A 23,002-nucleotide genomic window follows, 5' to 3' on the forward strand; every position below is an offset into this window, starting at 1 on the left:
CACGCACTGTCACTCGCGCGACCGGCCTTTCATCTTTCGCGGCTGCCTCTTGCGGATCCTTTTCATGGTGGTTGGCCGATTCGCGTTCACCGAACGGGGGCAAATGAGGAAACGGGGAACTCGTACGAGTCCGGAATCGGTTGGATCACGAGGTGGCACGAGCACGGGCCACGGCCGCGGTTCTAGTAACATGGGGTGGGCTCACGTGAACGGCTCACGGTCGCTCCATCATCGGCGGCTCCGTCGGAAACCGAGTCGCTCCTCGACGGAGCCGCGTTCGGCGCCATTGCGACGTAACCGACGCACTCCGACTTACGGTTTGACCGTTCGCGAATCACCGCGACGATCCGCTGTCTCGGTTCGCGAAACGCCCGCGGTGTACCCTCTTCTACCTACGACGGTGCTTTCTTGCCCTTCGCCGCTCGCTCGCAACCACCGAACGTTCGCTTCGCACCAATCGAAACGATTTTCCTTTTTCCGATCGTTTTCCACCTTCGGATCGCCCTTTTCGAATCCACGTCCAGCTAACACGGGAGGAGACTACGAAGCTCACCGACTGTCCCTTTACTCCCCCAGTACCTCCACCCTACGCGGACTCATGCACCACCACCACCACCACCACCACCATCGTTACTATCACCGTCACTGCCACCGATATTTCACTAGAATCGCTAGAAACTGGTCCGAGGACCGGATCGATTCGAACGAAACATCCGCCAGGCTTGGATTTTCTTTTCGTTTCGACGGATAGTCGATTTATCCAGCCGTGTGTGGTCAACGATTTGGCCCCTGTCGTTCGCGGATGACGGAGCTGACGACGAACCGCGGCGCTCCTAGTTCGATTACGTGTTACACGGGCACCAACAGAGGGGGTAAGTTGCGCGCGCACTTCCAAACTCGTCGCCACCCCTGCGGCCACCCCTTCCTTCGTTCTGGCTGAATCGGTGGTGCGTAGCGACCGCTTCGAGTCTCTTCGAAACTGCCCTGTCCGATGAACAAATCGTTTCGGATACGTTCTCGTTCCAACTTGTCTCTCCGATTCCGCTTTCGATTCGAATCGAGCAGACGACGTTCACCGAGCGTCGACATCGCCAGAGTATCGTCGATACTCTTCGAGCGAATTCTCGCGCTTTCGTTTCCTCGATTTCACACGCCGCTTCCGCGATAAAGACGCGCCAAGGCAAACTCGAATCACGCCAACCAAATATGTTTTTGCGGTGAGCTTAGAGGAGTCGACGTGGTTATTTCGTGATTATTTCAGGACACGTAGTTGCTTTTCACAGAGCGCGAGCGAACGCGACAGAGAACGATCGGAGCCATCGCTGAAAGCGAGGGAGTCGGAGCTAGGGAGACTTTGATTCTCTCGGTTTAACGTGCACGGTGGGGCATGGCTCGGTGTGTTCTCGTCGGTACCAGGGTAACTACTCGTGGTTTGTGTCCGAGGTAAGAAACAAACGAGATTTTCGATCGATCTCGCGTCCTTCGACCGATAATCGTTGCATCCACGTTTTCCTTTTGAAAGACGTGCGATTTGCAGCGTGCGACAGCGAAAATCCCTAGTTTTCGAACTTTTACGCGCAAATGCGATTCTCGTTGCTTCGTCCAGTTTCCTTCGGTCTAAAAGATAGGCGTAGACCATCCGATACGACCGGTGTCGAACGATTTTACCTCGGGCATCGCGTATACCTTCCACAACTTCTGATCAATGTGAAATTCTTCTATATTATTTGTAGGATTACTACGTTTGCTGAATTTCCGCGAACCGAAGCGCTCTTATAGAATTTCAAAGTATTTCTCACCGTGTCGAGAATTTATTTACATAAGCGTTTGCCTCGAAACAGATTTCCATCGGATGAGCCGAAGCAGCGAGTATAAATTGGACTCGCGAGAGATCTAACAGAGCGTACCGTCTTTTCCTTCGATATAAATGGAGAATCATTTAAATTTACGAAGAAGAACTCGCCGTTTGGTAGCGATCGTCTCTGAAAAGAAATTGTTCGAAAGGGATCACGGAAAATCGGGTCGCGTAATTGCAAATTGATTGCCGGCAGCCTTCGATCTCGTTGGCTAGATGCAACGGATACCAATTTTAACGCGTAAATTTCATAAAAGCGAGAAAACGTTATTTTATAGGACAGTATCGACTATTACGATCCAAATAAACTTTGAAGTGACATCGACACGATGAATCATTTACGATGGAATTAGACAGGTTAAGTCAGACGGTTTGGTCGGCCGAATACTGATTAATCATTTAACGGATTAATTATTAACGAAAGCCAGTATCGTCGTTCCGGCCCTTGTCTGCTTACGTATTCAACCGGTGTCTGCCTTCGTGCGTTCTAATCATCACTGAACATATTTTCGCCTCACGATCGCATCCGGATAATCGTAGCCGTAGATGCTGCTAAACGATCGAATTAAGAATCGTTTGGCGAGGTATTTGCGTTAAATGATCGATTCGTTCGAGTCGCGGGCGTAGAAAACGAGAAAATGTTCTGAAAACGCCCCTGTACGGAATAGAAACGGCGCTCGAGGCGATTCCATTTCAGCTTGAATTCTCTTTGGAAGAGACGAAACGCTTCCTTCGATTGAAAAATGATATTGACTACGAAGAGACGAGCGAACCTGGAAAGACGAGTCGCGAGATTTCTATACGAGACGACATCGACTCACCCTTGATCGCTCGCGGTTGAAGAAAATCGCGATTCTAGAATATCGAAGCTCCGCTAGCGAGAGTCTATTAAACGTTGTTAACCCCGAGCAAAAAGAGAAAACGGCAGATACACGGGGTGAAGGAGTAGAGATGAAGAAGAGAGAAGAAGTAGAAGGGCGAAGAGGAGAGAAGAGAAGAAGAGAGGAGAAGAAAGAATAGGAGAGAAAAGAAGAGCAGCATTTAACGGAGGCACTTTCCTCGATGAGACGTGCGTATAAATATGCAAGGTAAATTACCCTGAGCGTTATGGCGCGAGCTACGAGCGAGGACACCTCGTGTAGAGAGGGATACGAATACGATATAGATCGAGCCTGGAGGGACGAGGAGGTCGAAAGGGCGGTGGAAAAGAGAGGGACGACAGTCGGATGGCACAAAGAGGAGGGTGCAGGTCGAGGATCGATAGGTATATAGAGGCAGATAGGAACACAGGAAGCGTCTGACACCGGAAAGCTCCTGAGGGATGGCTTCTTACGAGCTAGTTCTGACCGACTGACAACCCGTTTTCTACTGTTTCTTCCCGTCTTTCTTCCTTCTCTGCCTCCCTTCTTGATATTTTTACCATCTTCGTCCTCCTCGTTGGTCGACTCCAGCTTTATTTTTATCCGTTCGACGCTAAATTTGCCATCGAGGAACGATGAATCGAAACGACGTTTCTTTCACGCGATCGTAAAAAGTTTTATATCGACGCCAGGGCGCCGTAAATCGCATCGCATGCCGACATCGCATCTAGGGACAACGAGTAGACAACAACGTAACTCGAATGATAACCTGTTTAAATCCGTGACGATAGAAATATCTAAAGTGAGAATAGTTCCGTGCACGATTCGTAAAATCAAATCCGAGATTAGCTTTTGCTAATAGGCAAAGGCGAGTCATCGACGAACGCCGATCAAACCGTCAAAATTTTTGACAATTTTGCGCGAATTAGAAGAAAATAGAAGAAAAAAAAGCTTGTCGTCTCGTAGATTCGATGAAACCCCCGATTGTTAAATAAAACAACGTCAAAATATACGGGATCGCGTTTATGGTGGTTCACTGTTCGTTCGACGCGATTCGCGATCTTTGCAACAAACGCGGGACGATCAAGGATCGTTCGGAAAATGGAATAGGAAATTTGTCGACGTACATGTATCTAAAATATGCGGCAGTTGGATTAATCGTACGTAAATTAACGGCCTCCGCCTTTGATCTTTCCGCGAATCCCTCGAGGAAGGGAGAGAACAGCGATCCGAGTTCCTTTATGGAGATACGCGACTGCTTTGCTCCTCCTGGTGTACTTATCGGTGTTTTAACGTTGTCCGGTTCTAGAATCGTTCGTGTTCCTATTTGGCAGTTTTAGGAGCGTGGGTGGAGTGGGATTTGAAACTAACAAATAGGAGACTTCCCTTCGGGTTCGGACTGTTCAACCGCATACGATTAATTGGCTCTTGGTAATCTCTGCCCTGTCCTCCGCAGCATAGACCTACGTAATTGCCATAAATACGGGAAAGTTCTTGGTGCCGTTGGTGCAATCGCTAAATCACCGAACGATAGAAATTGCCGCAAAAAGTCTTTTAAATCGCGCGACCTTCTTTTGGACGTATTAACGATCCTCGGAGGATCGCGAAACGAATTTCTATCATTTATAGCGAGAAGAAAATACGATCTTTCCGATAAAAAATACGAGCTATTATCGTTAGATCTCCGATCTTTAACGCGTTAATTGCCACTGTGGCGATCCGCGCTTCGCTAAATATTTTAGAGCGATGAAAATAAGATAAATTTCGTTGAAAAAATTTTCAACGATACGAATGAATTTGAGATAATATTATCGGTAAACTGCAGAGTTTAATAGAAATAAAAAAAAACAATTGTCTTAGCTACGATGTATCATAGAACGCATATACTTTCGTATACGTTTTCATATTATGTACACATCCTGTGCAATTATTCGACTTTAAATTTCTCCTGTAAATGCATACAATATCGCTGTCTAATTATCAAATACCATATAAATATTCTGGAAAAATTGAACGTTATGGCGTAATATATTTCGGACAAAAGATATAAAATTCATGCGACAGTCAACCTGTTAAAGGTCGATGCACCGCTGATTTACGCATATCTCTACAGGCAAATCACGCATATTCGTTCCTACCTAGATAGTGTCCGTCTCTCGTTCGTGTTTACACTATTCCGGTAGGGTTTGCTCATTGAAATCGCTAGCCGCGTTATTCGTTCCTATCCATCCGATAGATAAGTACGCTCGTCCGTCCCATCGACAGTCCTACGTCACTCCGCTCACCCGTATCGCCACTTTTCAATTCCCGTCAGAGCTTTCCTCCAATATATATATTTATTTCTTGATCTTGCCAAGTTGACAGAAATACGTGTACAATGTACGTCTAATCGACCAACACCGAAGAAAATAACGCGGAAAATGGATTTTTTTCGTGAGATTTTCTCGGATGTAGATCGGAGTGTATGGCATGCAACGTGTTGCACCGAGAGGGAAAAGCTAGAATCCGGTCCACTCGTAGGTCGTACTTGTGTACTTGTGTACTTGTCTCTATCGAGCACGATGCAAGTTACGCGGTGGGACGAGTCAACAAAGTTCGAAGCTGGCACTTCGCCTATTCACCACACCGCAGACGACACGGTCGTTCGCATACCGCGCTCGCCCCTGCTCCACTCCCGGACACCGGAAACCGAATGCAGTCTGAAGCATCCTGCAACCTACCAACTCCTCGGAACGCACATTGTTTACCCGGTGAAATGTACAGGCCGCCGTCTCTGCCAATTTAATAACACGAATCGATTCTTTCAACGACTTTCGATCGTTCGAATTCGCTCGATCGTTACCCCCCTAAGCCAGTCGTCCACGTTTTCAATTTACGTTCCTCGGGTAGCTGTCACGTCTTTACTTCTAGCTACTTTCAGCCATTTCCGGCGCGTGTAGAAAGACGTACGAAGGACGACGTAGTCGAAGATCTTCGTCCTTTTCTTTCGTAGATTTTTCGATCACGCAGATTCGATCCCAAAGTTTTCTCGCTGAAACGATTGCCGTGTGTTGCGCAACGACCCCAACTTGCTTTTTCGAAGTTCGCGAATGATCCATAGAAACGTCCGCAGTGCAGAAGACCGTGGACGCGTCGATCAGTCGTGTAAAGATATAGAGGCAATCAGAGCGGCGAAGTTTCGACAAATTCCTCTCGACAGATCGCTCGTTCCCCGACAACGATTGTCTCTCGGCGATGATTACCGAATATCCGTCCACTTTTCGCGAGCAAACTTGGCAAATTTGTTTCGTACATCGTTCAGAGAACTCGCTTCGGTGAATCTGTTTCTTTCGTATATTTTCTATTTGTAAAATCGCGATACGAATTAAGAGATTATGAAACTCGATTACTCGATGGTATGTCGATTACGTCGGTCGGTAAATCGTCGTAGAAAATGATTTTTTGCGAAAGAGTGATCCGATCGGAAGAAATATCAAGCGGGTGCAGAGTCTCGAGCTGTTTTCGTTCGGTGTGCACGGCGTATCGCATGAAAGTAGTTACGGCTGTATTTTACGAGTCAGACCGTCCAAGTTCGTACGAAAGCGTTTAAGTGGAGACGGTAATACGTAAAAGGGAGGCGTAAAGTGTTAACACAGGCCAGAACAGCAGCAGACACTCGAAACACCCCTCTTCCTATCCTCCGCTGCCGGTCTTCCTTTTTCCCTGCTTGCTTTCGCCCTCTCCACCATCGTTACCTTCAAACTCTTTGACGCTTCGTCCTCGTCAGTTTTTGCTTGTCCATCCATTTTTTCTGCGTTTCCCAAACCGTCGCTTCGTACCTTTCCCGATGTATCTCTTTCTCTTGAGGAAACGAAGCTTCCTCAAAGATCAGCCGTCCCTGCCATCTCCTTTAAGAGAAATCTTCGTCAAAGCAAGACGGAGATCCGCGCGTCTGCGAGGGTGCGTTCATTTGCCCGAAACGTTGTGCAAAATTACCTTCTCTCTCTTTGTCTCTCCTCGCCGTTGAAAGAATTGGACGATTTGGCAACCGTAACGTCTTGGAACGTCGAGAAGTAAACGATTTGCCGAGACGAACAGAAACGAGGTCGGAGAGGCCGAACAAATTGGCCGAAAAGCAGAAAAGACTGGGGGACTCGATTGGTAGTCGCGACACAAAGCGGCAGAACGTAACATCGTCGCACGTGGACGCGTGAATATACATAATACGCAGTGGTCAAATGCGATACAACGACGATGGTACGCGACACGAAGCGATGCGACACGTAGCGAGGCGAGGCGAGGCGACGGTGACGTTCGAGCGTGGCTTGCATACGTTTGATGTCCATATCGTAGTTTGATTTACGTCGCTGTAAATACAATCTCTATTAAACATGTATTCCACACATGGACGCTTGGAAGATAGATGGTAAATGACGAGGGTCGGGTGGTCTGCTCCCACGAGGCGCGATACAAGCTTCTTCGAGTGCTAGCTCCGGTTCGTAACGCGGCACGTTGCTGTACCAGAAGTTTACGTATAAATTACCGCCGTGATTCTGCTTGCGACAATGAAAGCCTACCTTTTGCCAAACGACGCCTTCAGCCAACTTTTTTCTTCCGCGGATTAACACCGAGATCAACGATTATTCGGCTCGAATTACGTGGCTCGTGGCTTGGAGAGAAGTTCTCCTATACTTCGAGATACGAAGGATTATTCGAATTAAAGCACCTGGTAAGCGTTTTAGACAAAGACCTTGGTTTGCCGGAGAAAGGAACTTTGGTTCGCGATCGTTTTTCATAAAAGTACAGCTACGTCAACTAGTTCGATCGAGGTAGGTGGTTTTTAGACGCAAATACTCCGAACTTTCTTTGGAGAAGTACGAAAACTTTCGTTAAGTCGTTCAGTGGTCGCGACGACTGCTTGAGAGATTTAATAAGAGGTAGAAGATAAAAGAAGAACGTGGATCGACAAATTCATCGTAAGCCTGCAGCTTTTCAGGGTGTACCGAAATTGAAATCCACGCGACCCACGACGAACGAACGAGAAGTTTTTACGGCATACGGAAATAAAAACACGGCAGGAATCTCTGCTAGAGCTACCACGCAACGCTTTTTACTCTATCTAAGGATCTAAAGGGAAGCGGGATGCTCTGCCTACGCGACGCGTTCCTAAATTTTCCAGATAAATTTTATCGCTGCTCGTTTTATAGGAAACGGTCAAAGGAAGTGGGACCGGTGAATTAGCAAGAGAAAAGAGTTGGAAGCGTTTAATCCTCCGATCTGCTCGTTAACTGAAAATGTAAGGAGCGAGATAACTCTTTTCTCCGCGTCTCGGTGAATTTCTCGACGACGAACGACAAAAGCTCCACGATCTTGACAAACTGAAGCGCCGAGCTTCCTCGAATCGAGAAAAGAAGTAGAAACCATTGTAGCTCTCTCCGCGTGGTCCGCATAAGTCTTATTTCGTGGTAGCGAGGCGGTGTAGGCAACTGGAAGGAACGGCGACAAAGGCGACGAGCGAAACGCTATGCTCTTTGACAGCGGCAATTACGCTCGTTGTGCGATGACTCGATAATTAGAGGCGTGCGAGTGTAACAAGCGAGCGGGAATGCACGGAAGAAGACCGCGAGTACTCGAGATGAAAGTACGCAATTCAGTACGTTTTACATTCCGGTATCTGGCATTTACCATCGCGTAACTACCTTTCTTTTCTTCTTCTGCTTTATATCGGCTCGTGTTGCTTCGTGCCGAGCTTTGTCAAAAAGAAAAGGAATACTCGCAGTCGAAGAGAACGGAAATTTATTTTCGAAACTGTCTCTCTCGCGAAAACCACTTACTCGACCAGATACGGCGGTAGAACGAACGTCGTATTCCGAAACACGGAAACGGTTGTTCTCGTTTCGAAATCGTTCGAGGCATCCAAAGGAAATCGGATATTCCGAAAAACAATTTGCTACGGCGAAAGGAATACACGCGCAAGGGCATATTGGGACCGACAGCGGTGGAAACGGCAGCTCGCCTTTGATTCGAATCTTGGCCCGTTGCTTCGAACGAGGGTGTCAAGCAGTAAGAAGAGTTTTCGAGAGTAGAATCGGCTGGTGCAGCGTCGCGTCGAGCCGTTGACGAGTCAGCGGAGGAAGAGAAGAGAGGGAATCTCGGCGAGAGCGAGAGAAAGCGCGAGCAAAGAGGGTGGAGGAGGGGGCTAGTGCGATAGCCCTAACACGAACGCACAAGACCTCGAGGAAATCCTAATATTTTAACCACTGGCGAGGAATGAAAGGACCCGGGTGAGCATGAAAAGGGAAAAAGGGGTGCGCGAATCATCCCTGCGTACCCTTAAACCCTACTGGATGGGGTGGAACCTGCAAGGTGGGTGGAAGTGTATACCCGTTGCGGTACCCCGAGGGAAGTACTTGCAATTAACGCGGTAAGACTCGGCTCTAGCGAGGGGTAGTACACCCTTCTTACCGGTAACCACCCTTCGTCCCTGCTCGTTCTCTCCTCGTTTCTCCTCAATTCTCTGTTCTCTTCGTTTGTGCACCTATCGCAAGCTGCCCTTCGCCCCTCTCTCTCTCTCTCTCTCTCACACACACACACACCATAGATGTTCTCTCTTTTTCTCTCGTTCGCTCGTTCGCTCGCTCGCCCCGTGGTGGAGTACGCGGCTCCTCTGCGTCCATCTCCGTCAAACCATTCCCTACGAACTCCTCGAGCGCTCGTACTCATAGGGGACGCCAGAATGGCTGTGTTCGGTTATTTGTCAGGGATACGCGTAATCGCGCGCACGCGTGCTTCTAGCCTCGTGAAAATCTCCACGCCTAGCTCCCTCTCTCTCTCTCTCTCACTCTCTCTCATTCTCTCTCATCCTCTTCATGAATTTGCCTCACCACGACACGCGCGTTCCTTCTTTTTTAACCACCCTTCCGACGGTTCCGACCTTTCCTCCAGACTCACGCGTCTCCCGATGCAACAGATTGCGATTAGGCGAGTTATCGACCCTACGTATAACCATACATCGAGTCGAATATAAACTGCAAATCGGGTAATTTGGAACGATCTAATCGTCGGACGAACGCGTTTGGCGACTTTCGTTTTCCCATTGGCGATCACCGATCGATTTCGGTCAGGCTTTCGTCCGGTTGATTACGCAAACCAGCGGACTGGGGCGATTGATTTTCCGTTTGACGGCCACGCGTGACCGTGCGTCACGCGAGTAACAGCTTCCCGAGCATATAACGTTAACGCAATCGACTACTTTACGCGTCGACAGACGTTGGGGAGGAAAAAATTCGACAGAAAAGGTCGTACATTTTTTGATAAACGCAAACGCGTTTAGCGAAACGCGTGGGCTGTAATGCGGAGAAAAAGAGTCGCGAGAAATTACAGCGGAGAATAGAAAAAATTTGTAAATCTCAAGCTGCGGGTGGAGATTACTCGAGCGGAGCATCTCGTTCACGGATTTCGATTTTAACTCGTTTCCAGGCTTATCTGCGGAGAATTATGCATGCATGCAAGACCGATGGCATGCGTGATAACGGCGCTCCACTGTGCACTCGTAATCCGAATACGAGAAATTTGCGCGAAACGACTGTTGCCACCGTGCCAGTGTAAAGCTAAATAGTCTACTGTATAACCCGCTGTATTGCCATATTCACGGATGGAAAGACAACGTCGTCTCTGCATTTGTCACAGGATCGCGTGTAACGTAATTTGCAGACGCGAGGGTTCGCTCGCTTCGAAAGGCATCGTATTCCTTCTGTTTAGTACTTCGCTGTAATACCGAGGCTGTTAAATCGAGCACATCGAGACATCCGAGTTTCGAAGTTGGAGTCGAAACGTGCTTCACCGAGAAAGCCCAGAGAAGCGAAGAATAGCGGAAGAATATCGGTTGAGAACTCGTCGATTGCTGCTTTCTACCTGGAACTAGTAGATTGCAAGGACCCGGAGGATTTTTACCGAGGTTCGTTAATCACGCGGTTGTCGAGAAAACGGAGTGGCAACGCGAAAGTAGCAGCCGAACCGATGGGGAAAATAAGAGATCTCTCTCTCGTATCCCGGAAATGCGGCTTAGTCACCGGGGTGGCTATTGTGCCTCGCCGAGTGCACAGTCGTGTAAAATCCATAAGGAACTGTCGTACCGAGTCTAGATACCTCTGGCTGGACGTGTCGCGCCAAGTCGTTATCCGTAGGTAGGTTTCAAAGGTGCACGACCCGTAAACGTCGTTTCGATTGATTCGCGTACGTCGCACCGACGGACACGCGTTCTCCCCGGCGTCATAAACCGCGGTTACAGTTGCTCCGCTAATCCATCCACCGATTCTTTACGATCGAAGATATCGCCGATCGAATCTTCTTAGCCGTTCTTAAAACGTAGCAACGCCAAGCGTTTCGCTTTATGTATATTTTATGTTCCGTTGTGTGCAAACCTTATTGACCGATAGCCCGGCTTCGTGAAATCCATCGAAATAGTCGATAAACGATCGCTTTACTTACAAAGTCGCTTTCGAACGACTCAGGGATCCGGCGAAACCAAAAAACATTATCGGACGAACGCGATTAATAAAGAAGGGACCTTACGAGCAAACCGAACGTCGAATAAATCTCGCACCAGTTACCAACAATTGTTTGCGCTATCTCGGTCACGAGTTACGCGGCTATGATTATCGATTCGAAAGTAATCGCGCGACAATCTAGCGATCGATGGGTCTGAGTCGGCGTCGCTCCGCAGTTCGTCGATTCGCGTTCGTTAATTCCTTGCGGAAGGACGGAATCTGCTGTCTGTCGAGTATCGAGTAATTTTTCGTAATTAGTATTCGCGGCGAACGTCAGAGTGCGTCGGTTTTATCCATCGGTTTAGAACCATCGTCCCGTGAAAGGTCGCTTCGCGTGCCACTGCTCTTTTCCTATCGGGGCGGAGACCGCACAGCCGTCAATACGGTTTGACGGGTGTCAACCGATTTTTCCCGAATATCAGGCTCGCTCGGTCCACCATGAATTTCCGTAGTCGGTCGCGTGATTCGCGACTCTAGCCAAACGCGACTAGACGTCGTTGCTACCGAACTCCGAAGCCTCGCGCGACTGCCTAAAATCAATATCGAGATGTTTTATATCTCCTACGAGCGGCCAAGTTGCCGGGTTTAGCCAGCAGCCAGCAGCTTGCCGTGTTTCGTGAATTCCCGGCTCGTTACCAGAAAATCTGAAAACCCGAGCGAAATGTACGCCGTGTCTGGGCTATTTGGCTCGATTTTCTGCGCAGCCATCGATAAGGGATGAACGTTTCGGTATACAGTCCATCGACTGAAAGAGTCAGTTCGCGGAACGCAGGAGGAAAAGAAACGAACCTCGGTAAAAACTCGAGAACGAACGACGTTCGACGGCGAGTGATCTGTTCCGGCCAAATTCTGTCTCCCGAAGCTCGATATTCCGAATAGCTGTGGTGCCTATGTCCGAGACGATGAGGTTTGCGTGTTCTCGTTTCGAATTAAGGAAACGGAATTACAGTGCGACATCCGGCTTGTATAAATCACGATACGAAGCTTGCTCGGTGGGACTGTGGTTTTCGATCGATTAACAGTTTCGGTCGAAAGGCTGGCTCGCAACGTACGTTCCGCGTATCGTTCTCTTCCATCGCTACTGTCTTTTCTTACTTACACGACGCTTTAAGATACCTCGGTAGACCAAAAGACGATACAGAGATATCAGGATCGTTGTTCGACGGAGGTAGAAACGTACTCGTAGCTACGATAACGTTCAACTCCGATTCTACTTACCTTGAAAAATATCTGTAACGAAATTTCCCGCTTATTCGACCTGGCCGAACGATTATGTCAGTTGTATTTGACCTAGTTTAATTTAATTTATTATCAAACGGCTGGTGAGTAGCCTTTTCTGCGACAAACACGATCGCATGAAAAATCGTACAAAGAAAAGGAGTAAAAAGACAAAGAGGAAACAAAGAAGAGATAGAGTAACGATTAGCAGTTTTTATAATTGGTAATTAGTAAAAACTCGGACGAGCTTTCTTCTTCCATTCTCTACTCCTATTCTCCTCGTGTCTGTCGAGTCAACCACGGCCTCGACCGCGGAGTTGATAAAAAAGAGTACAGCCGTGGAAAGTGAAAAGGAGGAGAAACGAGGAATCGAACGAGTCTGTCGAAGGCTCTTCCGATGCCTGGCGTTTCTTCGATGCTTTCTTCGTCGGTTCAGATCGATTGACCGTTTCGCGGGCAAACGGTGATTTCCAAGGTTCCACGGAGGATCATCGTCGATAAGGGTCGAAGCGATCCGACTCTCTTATCTACGTTGTTTCTACTTCCGCCTCGACTTATCGTAGTTCGTTGCAAGTGCGCGCACCGAGAATACGCGATAAAATGCACGATTACCTTCAAGACCGTAAAAATAGCAATAAATCTCGTCCGGAGTTCGCTATCGTGCTCTCTTTACGACCGATCGCTTTATAGCAGAGACATTGCACGAAAACTACCAGTAGCAGAGACCGAGCTTATAACGCAAACAGGAAACGTTCTGTCTTCCATAAACGACACGAAGCTTCCAATTCGCAAACTCTGTCGGACAATACTCGCGAAAGGAAGAAACCTGCTCGAGAGGAACGACGCTTTTTCAAACAATTTTTCAGATCCATATTTCTCGGGAACCGGTGGAAATCTTCGGGCCAAAATTGGGAGAATACGTCGTGCAAGGAGGTGGCACGCGAAATTCCTCCGTCAAACGGAGGTTTATTTCGAAAGGACGCTTTTTCCAAAAAATTTGTCTCCGTCGAGTTTCTCGACAGTGACGAGTATTTTCTGTAGAAAACAGGGGATTTGTGTCGTTTAACGCGCGCATCGTTCGTACGTTGATGCACTTACCGAATGAGTCACTCCTCTCGATTCCGCTTGATTCCCCTCGTTTTCTCCTTAATGGGGGAAAGCGGAGATTCAGGGGACGACGCTATCCGAAATGGAACGTCTGTTTGTCCATACCGTACGCTTATGTGTGCTTCCCTATCGAATTTCTATCCGGGGCGATGCGTTTTTCTCGATCAAGGGTCGGTGCATCGACGATCCCTAATGCTATTAATTACCAACGTCTAAGGATGCCCCGGTTACGCTTGACACTTGAAACAACTTTCGTTTTAAAAATACCTCGAGTGCCGAGAAATCAAGGTTTTCGAGCGTTACGTAGAACGCTCGTACGACTCGTGTCAAATCGAGCGCAAAATAAGTAGCCTCCCTGGTTGAAAATCATAATGCTTGTATCTTTTCTATTTCGAGGCAGGTGTCTATCTAAAAGAGAACATGACGTCACGTTTTTACAGACCATTTGCCTGGTCGTTGGTGACGTTCCTGTCGCGCGCACTCCTCCGATCCGTCGCTGACATCTCCATAAAGCCGCGGGGGTGGATGAAATAATTTCGGCTCGTGTATCCCGACCGATACAAGAACAGACTGCCACGACAGAATGGCTAGATTATGCGCGGCAAGACCCGGATATGTCAGCGTGCATGCCTTTGCTCGTTCCGTGCAACTCCTTCTAATCGATTCTAGCTGTCGTCGTTTTAATTTTCGATCCGCGACCGATCTACCGATTACCGATGATCCCTACGTATGGCGCTTCGAACGTGCGCTCGATACGTCCAACGTATTTTCCAATTTCTGTATCGCGATTTTGTATCCTTTCGGTAGTTTGCGCTGCAAGTTAGATCACCAGGCTGACTATTCTTAAACGCTAACGACTATGTAAATCTATCGTACTTGGCCCGGTTACGCGATAACAGCTACCTACAGGCGTCGGAACGGCATCTTTCGTAAATAGGAGGTTTAACAAGGTTTCTGAATAACGTCTAAACTGCGCAAAATGTGCTGTGAGACAAAACGAAGAAGCTTTATACGTTCGGTAAACGGTCTTTTAGCGATAACAGGTCTTTCGAGGGTAGGAACACAGATAGCTTCGCATCGTTGCGAATAAAGTTAATCGACCGAGGTGAGCAAATTTCGAGAGCGAGAAACGCGCGCACGCGAACGCGAAACGATGAGAGTCGCGACGACTTTCGCCGACTTGCGTGTTTCCGTTTGCCGATCGACGAACGGTTGAAAGAATGAACAAACAGCGGGTAATTAATGGGGTGATTAACGCAAAAGAGCAGCGAGGGAACAAGCAAAGGAAGGAGGAATTTCTCCGTCGGAGAGGTGGAAAAAAAAAATAGGACAAAACAGAAAACTCTGCTTCGTCGCTGGCTATTTATACATACAGCTCGTAGTATAGAAAGACAGTTATTCTCGAGGTAATTCAAGATTTTTGAAAAGATAAAGATCGGGGTCGCTTTAGAAACGAAACCGACCTCGGCGACCGAGCGAAATTTCTGCCAATTTGGAAACCACTGAACCCGGAAAGCCGATTATACGGACCGGAACAGTGCAACTAGCTCTATCGCCACGCGAATACAGAATAGCGAATAGCGAGCCGAATAGGAGCCACGGTCGTTCCTCCTTCGATCTCTGGATCCTTTCACTTTTTAACCCAGTTTCCATTGTTAGGCCAGCAGCAGGTCGTTGCTGTCACACCCGACTCGACTACCGGACCCAACTAAACCGATCCGATCCACCGTATAATTAACGCCGCAATATCCAACTGCTTCGCCGCTTTCTTCCTCGCTGCTGTCGTCCCTTTGCGGAAACGCGTCCGACGATTCGTTTCCTCGCGAGATCTCTCACTTTCCCTGGCATCTTTTTTACGCAGCGTGGTTACGCGTTGCGCAACTTAGACACAGTTGCGCGATCGCGAACCAACCAGAAAGGAAAATGCTAGGCAATTAAATGCGCGTTAAATGCGCGAAATACCGCGTTGGCCATCTCTGCGTGGTGTTTCCCAGCGCGACACGAGCCGCGAGTCTGCGCCGATCGTCGTGCTCTTTAGTCGTTAAACGAGAACGCGCGAGATAAATCGACGAATGACGAATATCGTCAATGATTAATACAAATCCTTGACGCTCCTTCGTCGTACGTCCGAAGTGTTTCCCTCCTCTTTCTTGTCTCCTTCCCTTTGCCGTTCCATCATCGACTCGACTCGTCATCGACTCATACGATTCGTCTTGCGATTTTTTTTCTCACCTGTGCGATATCTTTTGCCGAGTATCGACGAGAAATATGAAAATTCTGCTAGCCTTTGGATATTTTCATGTCCCTGTCGGTTGGGAAAGAGGCGATGTAAAACTATATGCGTCGCGTTCCACGCGTGACATTTAGAAATAGAGAACGTCGAACCAGTCGAACGTAGAAATGGAAATTTTTGAATCGGAACGAAACCGGAATCGATCGTGGGAACCTTTTCTCGCGCGAAACAGGGACGAAGGTGGATGAATGATCGGGTCATAGCGGAGAGACTTGAAACAGAAAATCTACTTTCCTTTCGCGGTTGAAGAAATTTGACTGTGTCGCGGTACTTGGCTGCGCTAGAAATCCGAAGCTGCGAGTTGCCGGAGAGTGGCAATTCTGTTGTTTATTCGCAGCTTTCCCCACTCGTGGCAAGTGTTTTCACCTCTTTAGTCTTTGCTCCGCGTAGTGCCGGCCCAAACATCGCCAAGAGTAGCAACCTCGCGACTTCGTTCTCTTCGATCGGCTCACGGTCGCACCGGAAACACGATCCTTCCTCCCGCGAACCATGTCGTTTCTTCCGACCTTCCTTTTCGTTTGTTTCCTCGTGACGATCGCGACGACGTACGCGAAACCGACCATCTACAAAAGAAACCATGACAACGTGTTCGAGCCAGGTAAGACGTGTCTCTAATTAATTAACACGAAACAAATTAACAAGAAATTGAAATCTAAGCGACGATAATCCGCGATAATACCTACGCTACTGTTGCCGCTTAACGTTCGATTAGGAACAATTTGTAACGCTAGTGCGCGACGAAGCGAATGGTGTGTCTTCCGTTTTCCGTGAAAATTGACTCGCTTTCTTTTCACTTTCTCGCGCATCTCGCAATCAAACGGGACGAAAAATCGTTCGAGATTTCGTCCGTGCAACGAGTTTTACGCGATTCGGACTCGTCTTCGCTGGCTGCGTAACGCGTCGAAGAAACCTCGATCGACTCCGCAACGAGACTTGCTTCGTTTTGCGAAAGTGATTTCTTTACCGTTTGCCTGGATGAATATCGAAGCACGAGATGAGCGAGGTAACGAGACGCTTCTTAAAGAATCGAAAGTTTCGATGCTTCTTTCTCCGATCTGGACGGAGATCGAGGTCTTGGTCGCGCGGGAACATCTGGCCACGGAAAAGCTTTCACCTTAATTGTTATCGCTCGTGCGATATCGATACGAAGACGCGCCTTGACCTCTCTCTCCTTACGAGCGAATCTTCTTTTCTTCGCTTTTCTATCGCGCCTCGTTTCATTCTTCCGACAATTCGGAAAGCATCGAGTCGCGTGACGTCTCGTTTCCTCGCTTTACGTGTAAGCGCTTACGCGAACCTCGACAAACAGATATAAACTGTGATCTAACTAGCGATGACTAATTCGCGCAGATCTATGGATCGACAATGGGTTCTCGAGGCTTGTTTACCTCGTTGATCGTACATGGTAAACGGCGATGACAAACCACAGCTTGACAAATGCATCGTCATTTGGCGTGGCGTTTTATCGACGTCTCAATAGGACCGAGTCGGTATCGATGGTGAACTTCAGACAACTCGATCAAACTCCAGCTACAGCGTCGCTATTGCTCGTCATCTGCCTTCTCGTTGCCTAACCGCGAGAGACCGAAGAGTAGCATAAATTACAGTCAATGAGCGCAATGAGCGGCGGGGACAAAACCGACGTCTGTGTCCGTGGAACAGTTCTTGGCCAAATAAAGAGCGATTTCTTCGAGCCCGAATTTCCTTGAGGCCACGTTTGACAGGTGGGAATAACGGGCCGATGACGTCAGTCCACGTTCAGCGTAGGCTTCGATTATAGCGAGGTCGCGATCTCGAGTAGATCGTATGCAACTGTTAGAACGGAGAGTAGCGTTGCGTCTCCTGTTTCGCGTTGTCGGCTGGTTTCTAGGATAGCAGGATATTCGCTGGACGAGTACGCGCACCACCGCTGTTGATCCGCGTTTCCTTTCGTTGGAAGAGTCGTGACGATTGAAAGGTGCGCCGGCGTGCCCGTTTTTGCTCGCCAAGTTGCGTACCGATCTTTATCTGTTGGTCGTTCGTACCGTCGAAGCTGATTCTCGTCGTCCCTTTCAGCCTAAGAGAACTTTGGCTCGCAACGTGTGATGCAAAGGAACTCGGGAATTGATCGAAGATCGAAAGTACAGATAGAGTTATAGCGGGAATGGGCGAGCGGAAAAGCTAATACCATTGAATTAGTTAGGCTGTTAGGAAAATTGAGTTATCGGTTCATTAGTAACGTCGAGTTTATTGGGTTATTAGCGTTATCGAGTTATCGGCTTCTTAATAACACCGAAGAGTTCGATCGCTATTAATACGAAGGTACGAACCAACGATTAATATGCAATTAAGATTCTGTTAGGAAACTGAACAGCTTGCAGCCGCAGCTACTAAGAGTCGTCCGAACACACCTAATTGCGCTCGATCTTACACCCTGTACAGCAAGGAGACGCGTGTCGCGCAAGACGATAGTAGAATCTAGACTCGACCTTCGTTAAACTACTAGAAAGAAACAGAAGAAAAAGAGAAACAGAGAGAAAGAACGTTAAATATGATAATTAATCGGCGTAAATGTCAACTGCAGTCGAATATGGCACGCAGGTTGACCGTGTAGTCGCGTGATTTGAAACGTTTCAATGCGTTCACCGCTCACGTGATTCGTAGCGAAAATCCACGCTTCTCGAGTATCGCTTCGCGAAGAATCTCTCTCGATTTACATAAGCGGAATATTCTTTTACTTTCGCTACGAAAATTTATCGTTAATCGAAAGCTACTAATTTTCAAATACGATCCCCGTAAAATTTCTCCTTTCACTTTGCGTTAACGTGGACAAAAAGTGTCTTGACTCGATTTAAGGAAATATTCCAAAGAAATAATAAGATAATTCAGTAGCGAATTCGCCAATGAGAATTCAATCAAAATTTCGCGGCGATGGACAACAGCAAACGTAATAGCAAAGATTTATACGAGTAGCTCGCTATCTCGGCTGCAGCTCGTCGAATGGACGTCGACGTCGACGCCGACAGTCGCCTACTTATCGAATCGATATTCGATTAAAACAGATAAGCGAATATTCCTCGTTAAGGATACTGGGAATAAATGTTTAGCGCCTCGCCACGTTACCTACGTTCTTTTTCCTACTCGATGAGAAACGATTCTGCCTACGAGTATTCGTAGAGCGAAATGCGAGAGAAATCGCGATACTCTGAAGCTATACTCTGATGAACTTATCTTCTGTATCCTTAAGGCGCGTAAGCTTTAAAGCGCAACTCTTGAACGAAAGTGATGTTTAATGCGAAATTTCGCTATCGATTGTTTCAGTGATGGTACCAGTCTCGTCCACGGTGATTCCTCTCCCCGTCTACAAAATGGAATATGGTTTGGGATTCATATCGAAAGATAAGAAGGCTCAGTCGTCCTTGAAGCCGGAGGGTGGATTAAAATTGATAACAAGTAAGCAAAATTTATGCGAAACTATGTATGTATTTGTATACATGTATATCCGATGAAAGGAACAATGAATATCGTCTTCTTACAGTTAAGAAGAGCCAAGAGAAGAAAACGTAAAGGTACGAAATATACGTACTGGTTCCAGATTGGCTTTATTCGTATCGTAGTCTGTCATCGATGAAGCGGTATATATTCATTAACATCGTACGGTGATGTATATATATATACATATAATGTCGAAGTTATAGATTGTAAGCAAATCTCGGATTTATTTTAAATGTACGACAGATTTCAAAAGTTGCGTTTCACGCAGTAACAGAGAATTTACGCCAAAAACTAATTTACCTCGACGATTAATGTTAGAGTTAATTACCTCTGTCGTTATGAATTTATTAATAATCGTAAGAAAAATCAAACGCTGTAAGACCAAACTGTAGCGAGTATGAAGACAGAATTTGTTAAGTTTTTATATTTAATTTGAACTATAGTACGTCGTTTCTGCTATTATAATGTTTATACATTACATTTATGTATATCTGCCCAACATTTTGAAGAAATATTGAAAAGAATTAATAAGTAGAAAATTATAAACTTTATTGAACAACATTCGCGTTCAAATTTATTTATTTACCTATCGTTACGATATTTCCATCGGTTCTTCCGCTGTAACAGAAACAATTACACGAATGAAATTTGAGGAACGTAAAGATTCTACTACTTCTTTCTTTCTTCTCTACAGAATTTACTTACGAATTTCATTGAACATAAAATCATCTTGATATTCTTTGAGAAACTGCGTAGATCTACTTTCATCGAGGAATAGCTGGTAAACACGTTTCACGTCATCGATATTGACCTGTATTTACATATTGTCTTTACGTTCTTGTAACAGTATAAGTACGTATACGACTAACTGCACATATAATACGATACTTACTTCCGTACTCTTCCTTCGCCTGCTAACGAGAGAAGCAGTAGTAATCAACTGAATCGCGTATCTCAATGAAGTTTCTAATGCGATTCTGGTAAGAACGGTTAGAGCATCATCCGCCATTTCGCAATCTTCTTCTTCGCACCTTATCTTTAGAATTTCTTTCAATTCTTTTTCTTGATACGGACTCGTTGGAACGATAATCATACGATCCAACAGATCTATTGGAATACCATGCGGACTTTTGTAATTCGTTCCTCTGATCCTAGTAATACCTGTAAGATTCAACGATTAATTTTTCATCGATTAAAACAACATGTATGCACGAGTATAAGGCACCTCTATTCGTAGCCATAATAACGACTGGTGCCATTTCATTTTCGAGTGCTCGATTAAGAAACGAGAAGCACTCGATGTCGAGCATGTGAACCTCGTCGATGAACAAAACGCCTGGAACGATTTCTGCTTTTCCTTCTTCGCGCCATTCAGCGACTTTCGCATTTATTTGGTCTCGTACTTCGGATTTAATTTCTCCTGTATCGCCAGAGAACAGCGCCAAAAATCCGTGGGTTCTGCTGTTAATAACATCGACTTCGTGTAAAGTTACCGTGTGTACGACTTCTTTGCGTTTTTGTAATTCACCCTCGGGACATTGTACGAAGCGAGTTTGAGAACCAGTTGCATCATAGTCACGAGCTCTAGTAAATGACCTTCCCAGTCTATTTATCTTTCCTGTGGCTTTGTCGATTGTAATCACGTCTCCAGCTTGTACCTTAAGCGAGTCATAATTGTAAGGAACCCGATAAACAATGTTACGGAAAAATAAATGTTCATTGTTTGTCTTTACTAACTTTTTCTTTCATCAAACTGTCGATCATTTTGTTTCCTAGATCGTAGATTGTTTCCATCTCCGTTGTTTTCAGTGTTAGTTTACCAACTTTAGCACCTATACCTGTAGCAGGTCTATCCACTTGTATTTCGACTACTTCACCTTCTATAATTTCTGTTTCCTCTTTGATTCTTACACCGATGGACTTTCTAATAGCTTGAGTAAGAGCTTCGGTTTTACTCATTTCCAAAGAATATATTTCTGAACCTGCCATTGAAGTAAATGGAGTATCCATTCCTAGAGCTTGCGCCATTCCCATGGCAATGGCAGTTTTTCCAGTTCCAGGTTGGCCTGCCAACAATATAGCTCTGCCTGCTATTTTACCATCCTTGATCATTTCAAGGACAACACCTGCGGCTCTCCGTGCCATAAGCTGACCAACCATGCCTTGCGACACCTAAATAATCATATATGAGGTTAATGAAAGTAGGTATTGAAGTCACAATGCATGAAACGCTAATATATATTACATGGCGAGGTTCTAAACTATCATCCAAGCCTAAACCTCTAATATGAGAATGTGCACCAATTCTCTCTATCCTTGTGATTTCACGAACTTCTTGAACTTTTGCAGCTGCAACAGCCTAAAATAAAAAAAGTAATTATACTAATATAGTGCTAATATATTCTACATACCATATTGTCATAGATATAAAGAGGTATAATACACGAGTGGGAATAGAAACAGAATGCTGTATAAAGGCCTCTTCTGTCCTTATTTAATCCGTCATTTACACTGACGCTACCGCTTGATCAATTTTATGTTTACATATTTATTACATTAATGTGCGTGCATTATAAGATCAGGGCATAAAGGATCTCTATGCAACATTCTCTTTCTATTCTTACATCGCTCTTTCTATCTTTCTATCTTTATATCTCTCCAAATATCACAAAAGTATATCGATCAAACAACAGTTGCTATGCCAACTTGTTTTGTCCCAATTCCATTAAAGATGAAATATAGAAATATAAAGCATATACTATTTAAAATTGATACGATACATCTTACCTTAAAAATAATACGATAAACAAAAATGTTCTTTATATTTTCAAACGCTTAGAAAAATGAATGCATTCCAAATAGGTTAATTGACATAAACAAGACGAAAACATGGTAATGAGAATATGTTTGTCGAATATAACGTAAAAAGTACAAAAATTAGCTAATTATAATATTAATTCATAATGTATATTTACCGCCATGTCTGCAGATTTTCCACGTGTTTATTCCTCACTAACAAAACAAAACCCTTTTAAACAGTTCTACATGCGAGGATTGCCAATAGCGGCGTTAACACAAAAGTCCCAAAAGCGTGCGCATACGCATTCGTCACCAGTGACGTAACCAGAAAGAATGCGTTTATTGGTGCAATCTGTGACAGCAATGGTTGTATAAATAGGTCTAGATATTCACTAGGGGTAACAATCCATCTTTTGAGTCGAAAAGAACTAAGATGGAGAACAAAAAAGGTCTTGTTTTACAGGGCACACAGAGATGAATAGCATGTTTTCGCTCTGTCTCATACATTCATAGTATACATGATACGTATATACGCGTCATATATGCACGGAACAAGAACTTCCATTGCTTTCCATCTTGATTTCTTTCGACTCGATAGACGGATAGTTTCGTTAATACATTCACGTGTAAAAATGTCTCATGGATATAGGAAGAAATGTTTTATAGGAATATATATTACATCAATAACAACAACAATATTATTTTTCAGTCCAAATCCGTTTATTTGATTGTGACTCCAAAAAATAACGCTATTTATAATTTCATAAATATGTAAATGTACTAGGAAGGAAACATGTAGTTACATAGGATATAGCTGTTGAAAGCGCCATCTGTAGAATACATCTCGAACTAATAAATTCGATGTAAA

At 45.8% G+C, this 23,002-nt stretch overlaps 2 protein-coding genes across 3 annotated transcripts; one reads left to right on the forward strand and one right to left on the reverse strand.

The window, feature by feature from the left end:
• The first annotated feature begins 83 nt into the window (after nt 1–83).
• LOC132905647 (uncharacterized) lies at nt 84–19,896 on the forward strand. 2 transcript variants are annotated; one of them, XM_060957290.1, is made up of 3 exons: nt 84–872; nt 19,162–19,293; nt 19,379–19,896. In XM_060957290.1, exons 1-3 carry the CDS (start codon nt 803–805, stop codon nt 19,405–19,407), a joined length of 231 nt encoding a protein of 76 aa, XP_060813273.1. In that variant the 5' UTR covers nt 84–802; the 3' UTR covers nt 19,408–19,896. The 2 variants fall into 2 exon arrangements, with proteins under 2 accessions (XP_060813273.1, XP_060813184.1); XM_060957201.1 differs by lacking the exon at nt 84–872 and adding an exon at nt 16,148–16,459.
• On the reverse strand, nt 19,304–22,507 carry LOC132905130 (ruvB-like 2). The gene is made up of 7 exons (XM_060956168.1): nt 22,311–22,507; nt 21,581–21,694; nt 21,073–21,507; nt 20,561–20,993; nt 20,228–20,496; nt 20,041–20,146; nt 19,304–19,953 (listed from the first exon to the last, which is right to left on the reverse strand). Exons 1-7 carry the CDS (start codon nt 22,314–22,316, stop codon nt 19,928–19,930), a joined length of 1,389 nt encoding a protein of 462 aa, XP_060812151.1. The 5' UTR covers nt 22,317–22,507; the 3' UTR covers nt 19,304–19,927.
• Between the last annotated feature and the right edge of the window lie 495 nt (nt 22,508–23,002).

Source organism: Bombus pascuorum, chromosome 1 (genome assembly GCF_905332965.1).
Source record: "Bombus pascuorum chromosome 1, iyBomPasc1.1, whole genome shotgun sequence".
Classification (NCBI taxonomy): domain Eukaryota; kingdom Metazoa; phylum Arthropoda; class Insecta; order Hymenoptera; family Apidae; genus Bombus; species Bombus pascuorum.

What these genes read in the sequence shown, in the direction of transcription:
- LOC132905647 (XM_060957201.1), top strand. Translation starts at nt 16,351, where the DNA reads ATGTCGTTTCTTCCGACCTTCCTTTTCGTTTGTTTCCTCGTGACGATC. An exon ending in TGACAACGTGTTCGAGCCAG is followed by an intron (nt 16,460 to 19,161) that starts GTAAGACGTGTC and finishes CGATTGTTTCAG; the next exon opens with TGATGGTACCAGTCTCGTCC. An exon ending in TGGATTAAAATTGATAACAA is followed by an intron (nt 19,294 to 19,378) that starts GTAAGCAAAATT and finishes GTCTTCTTACAG; the next exon opens with TTAAGAAGAGCCAAGAGAAG.
- LOC132905130 (XM_060956168.1), bottom strand. An exon ending in TATTATGGCTACGAATAGAG is followed by an intron (nt 20,497 to 20,560) that starts GTGCCTTATACT and finishes TGAATCTTACAG; the next exon opens with GTATTACTAGGATCAGAGGA. An exon ending in TTTTATGTTCAATGAAATTC is followed by an intron (nt 19,954 to 20,040) that starts GTAAGTAAATTC and finishes TTTCTGTTACAG; the next exon opens with CGGAAGAACCGATGGAAATA.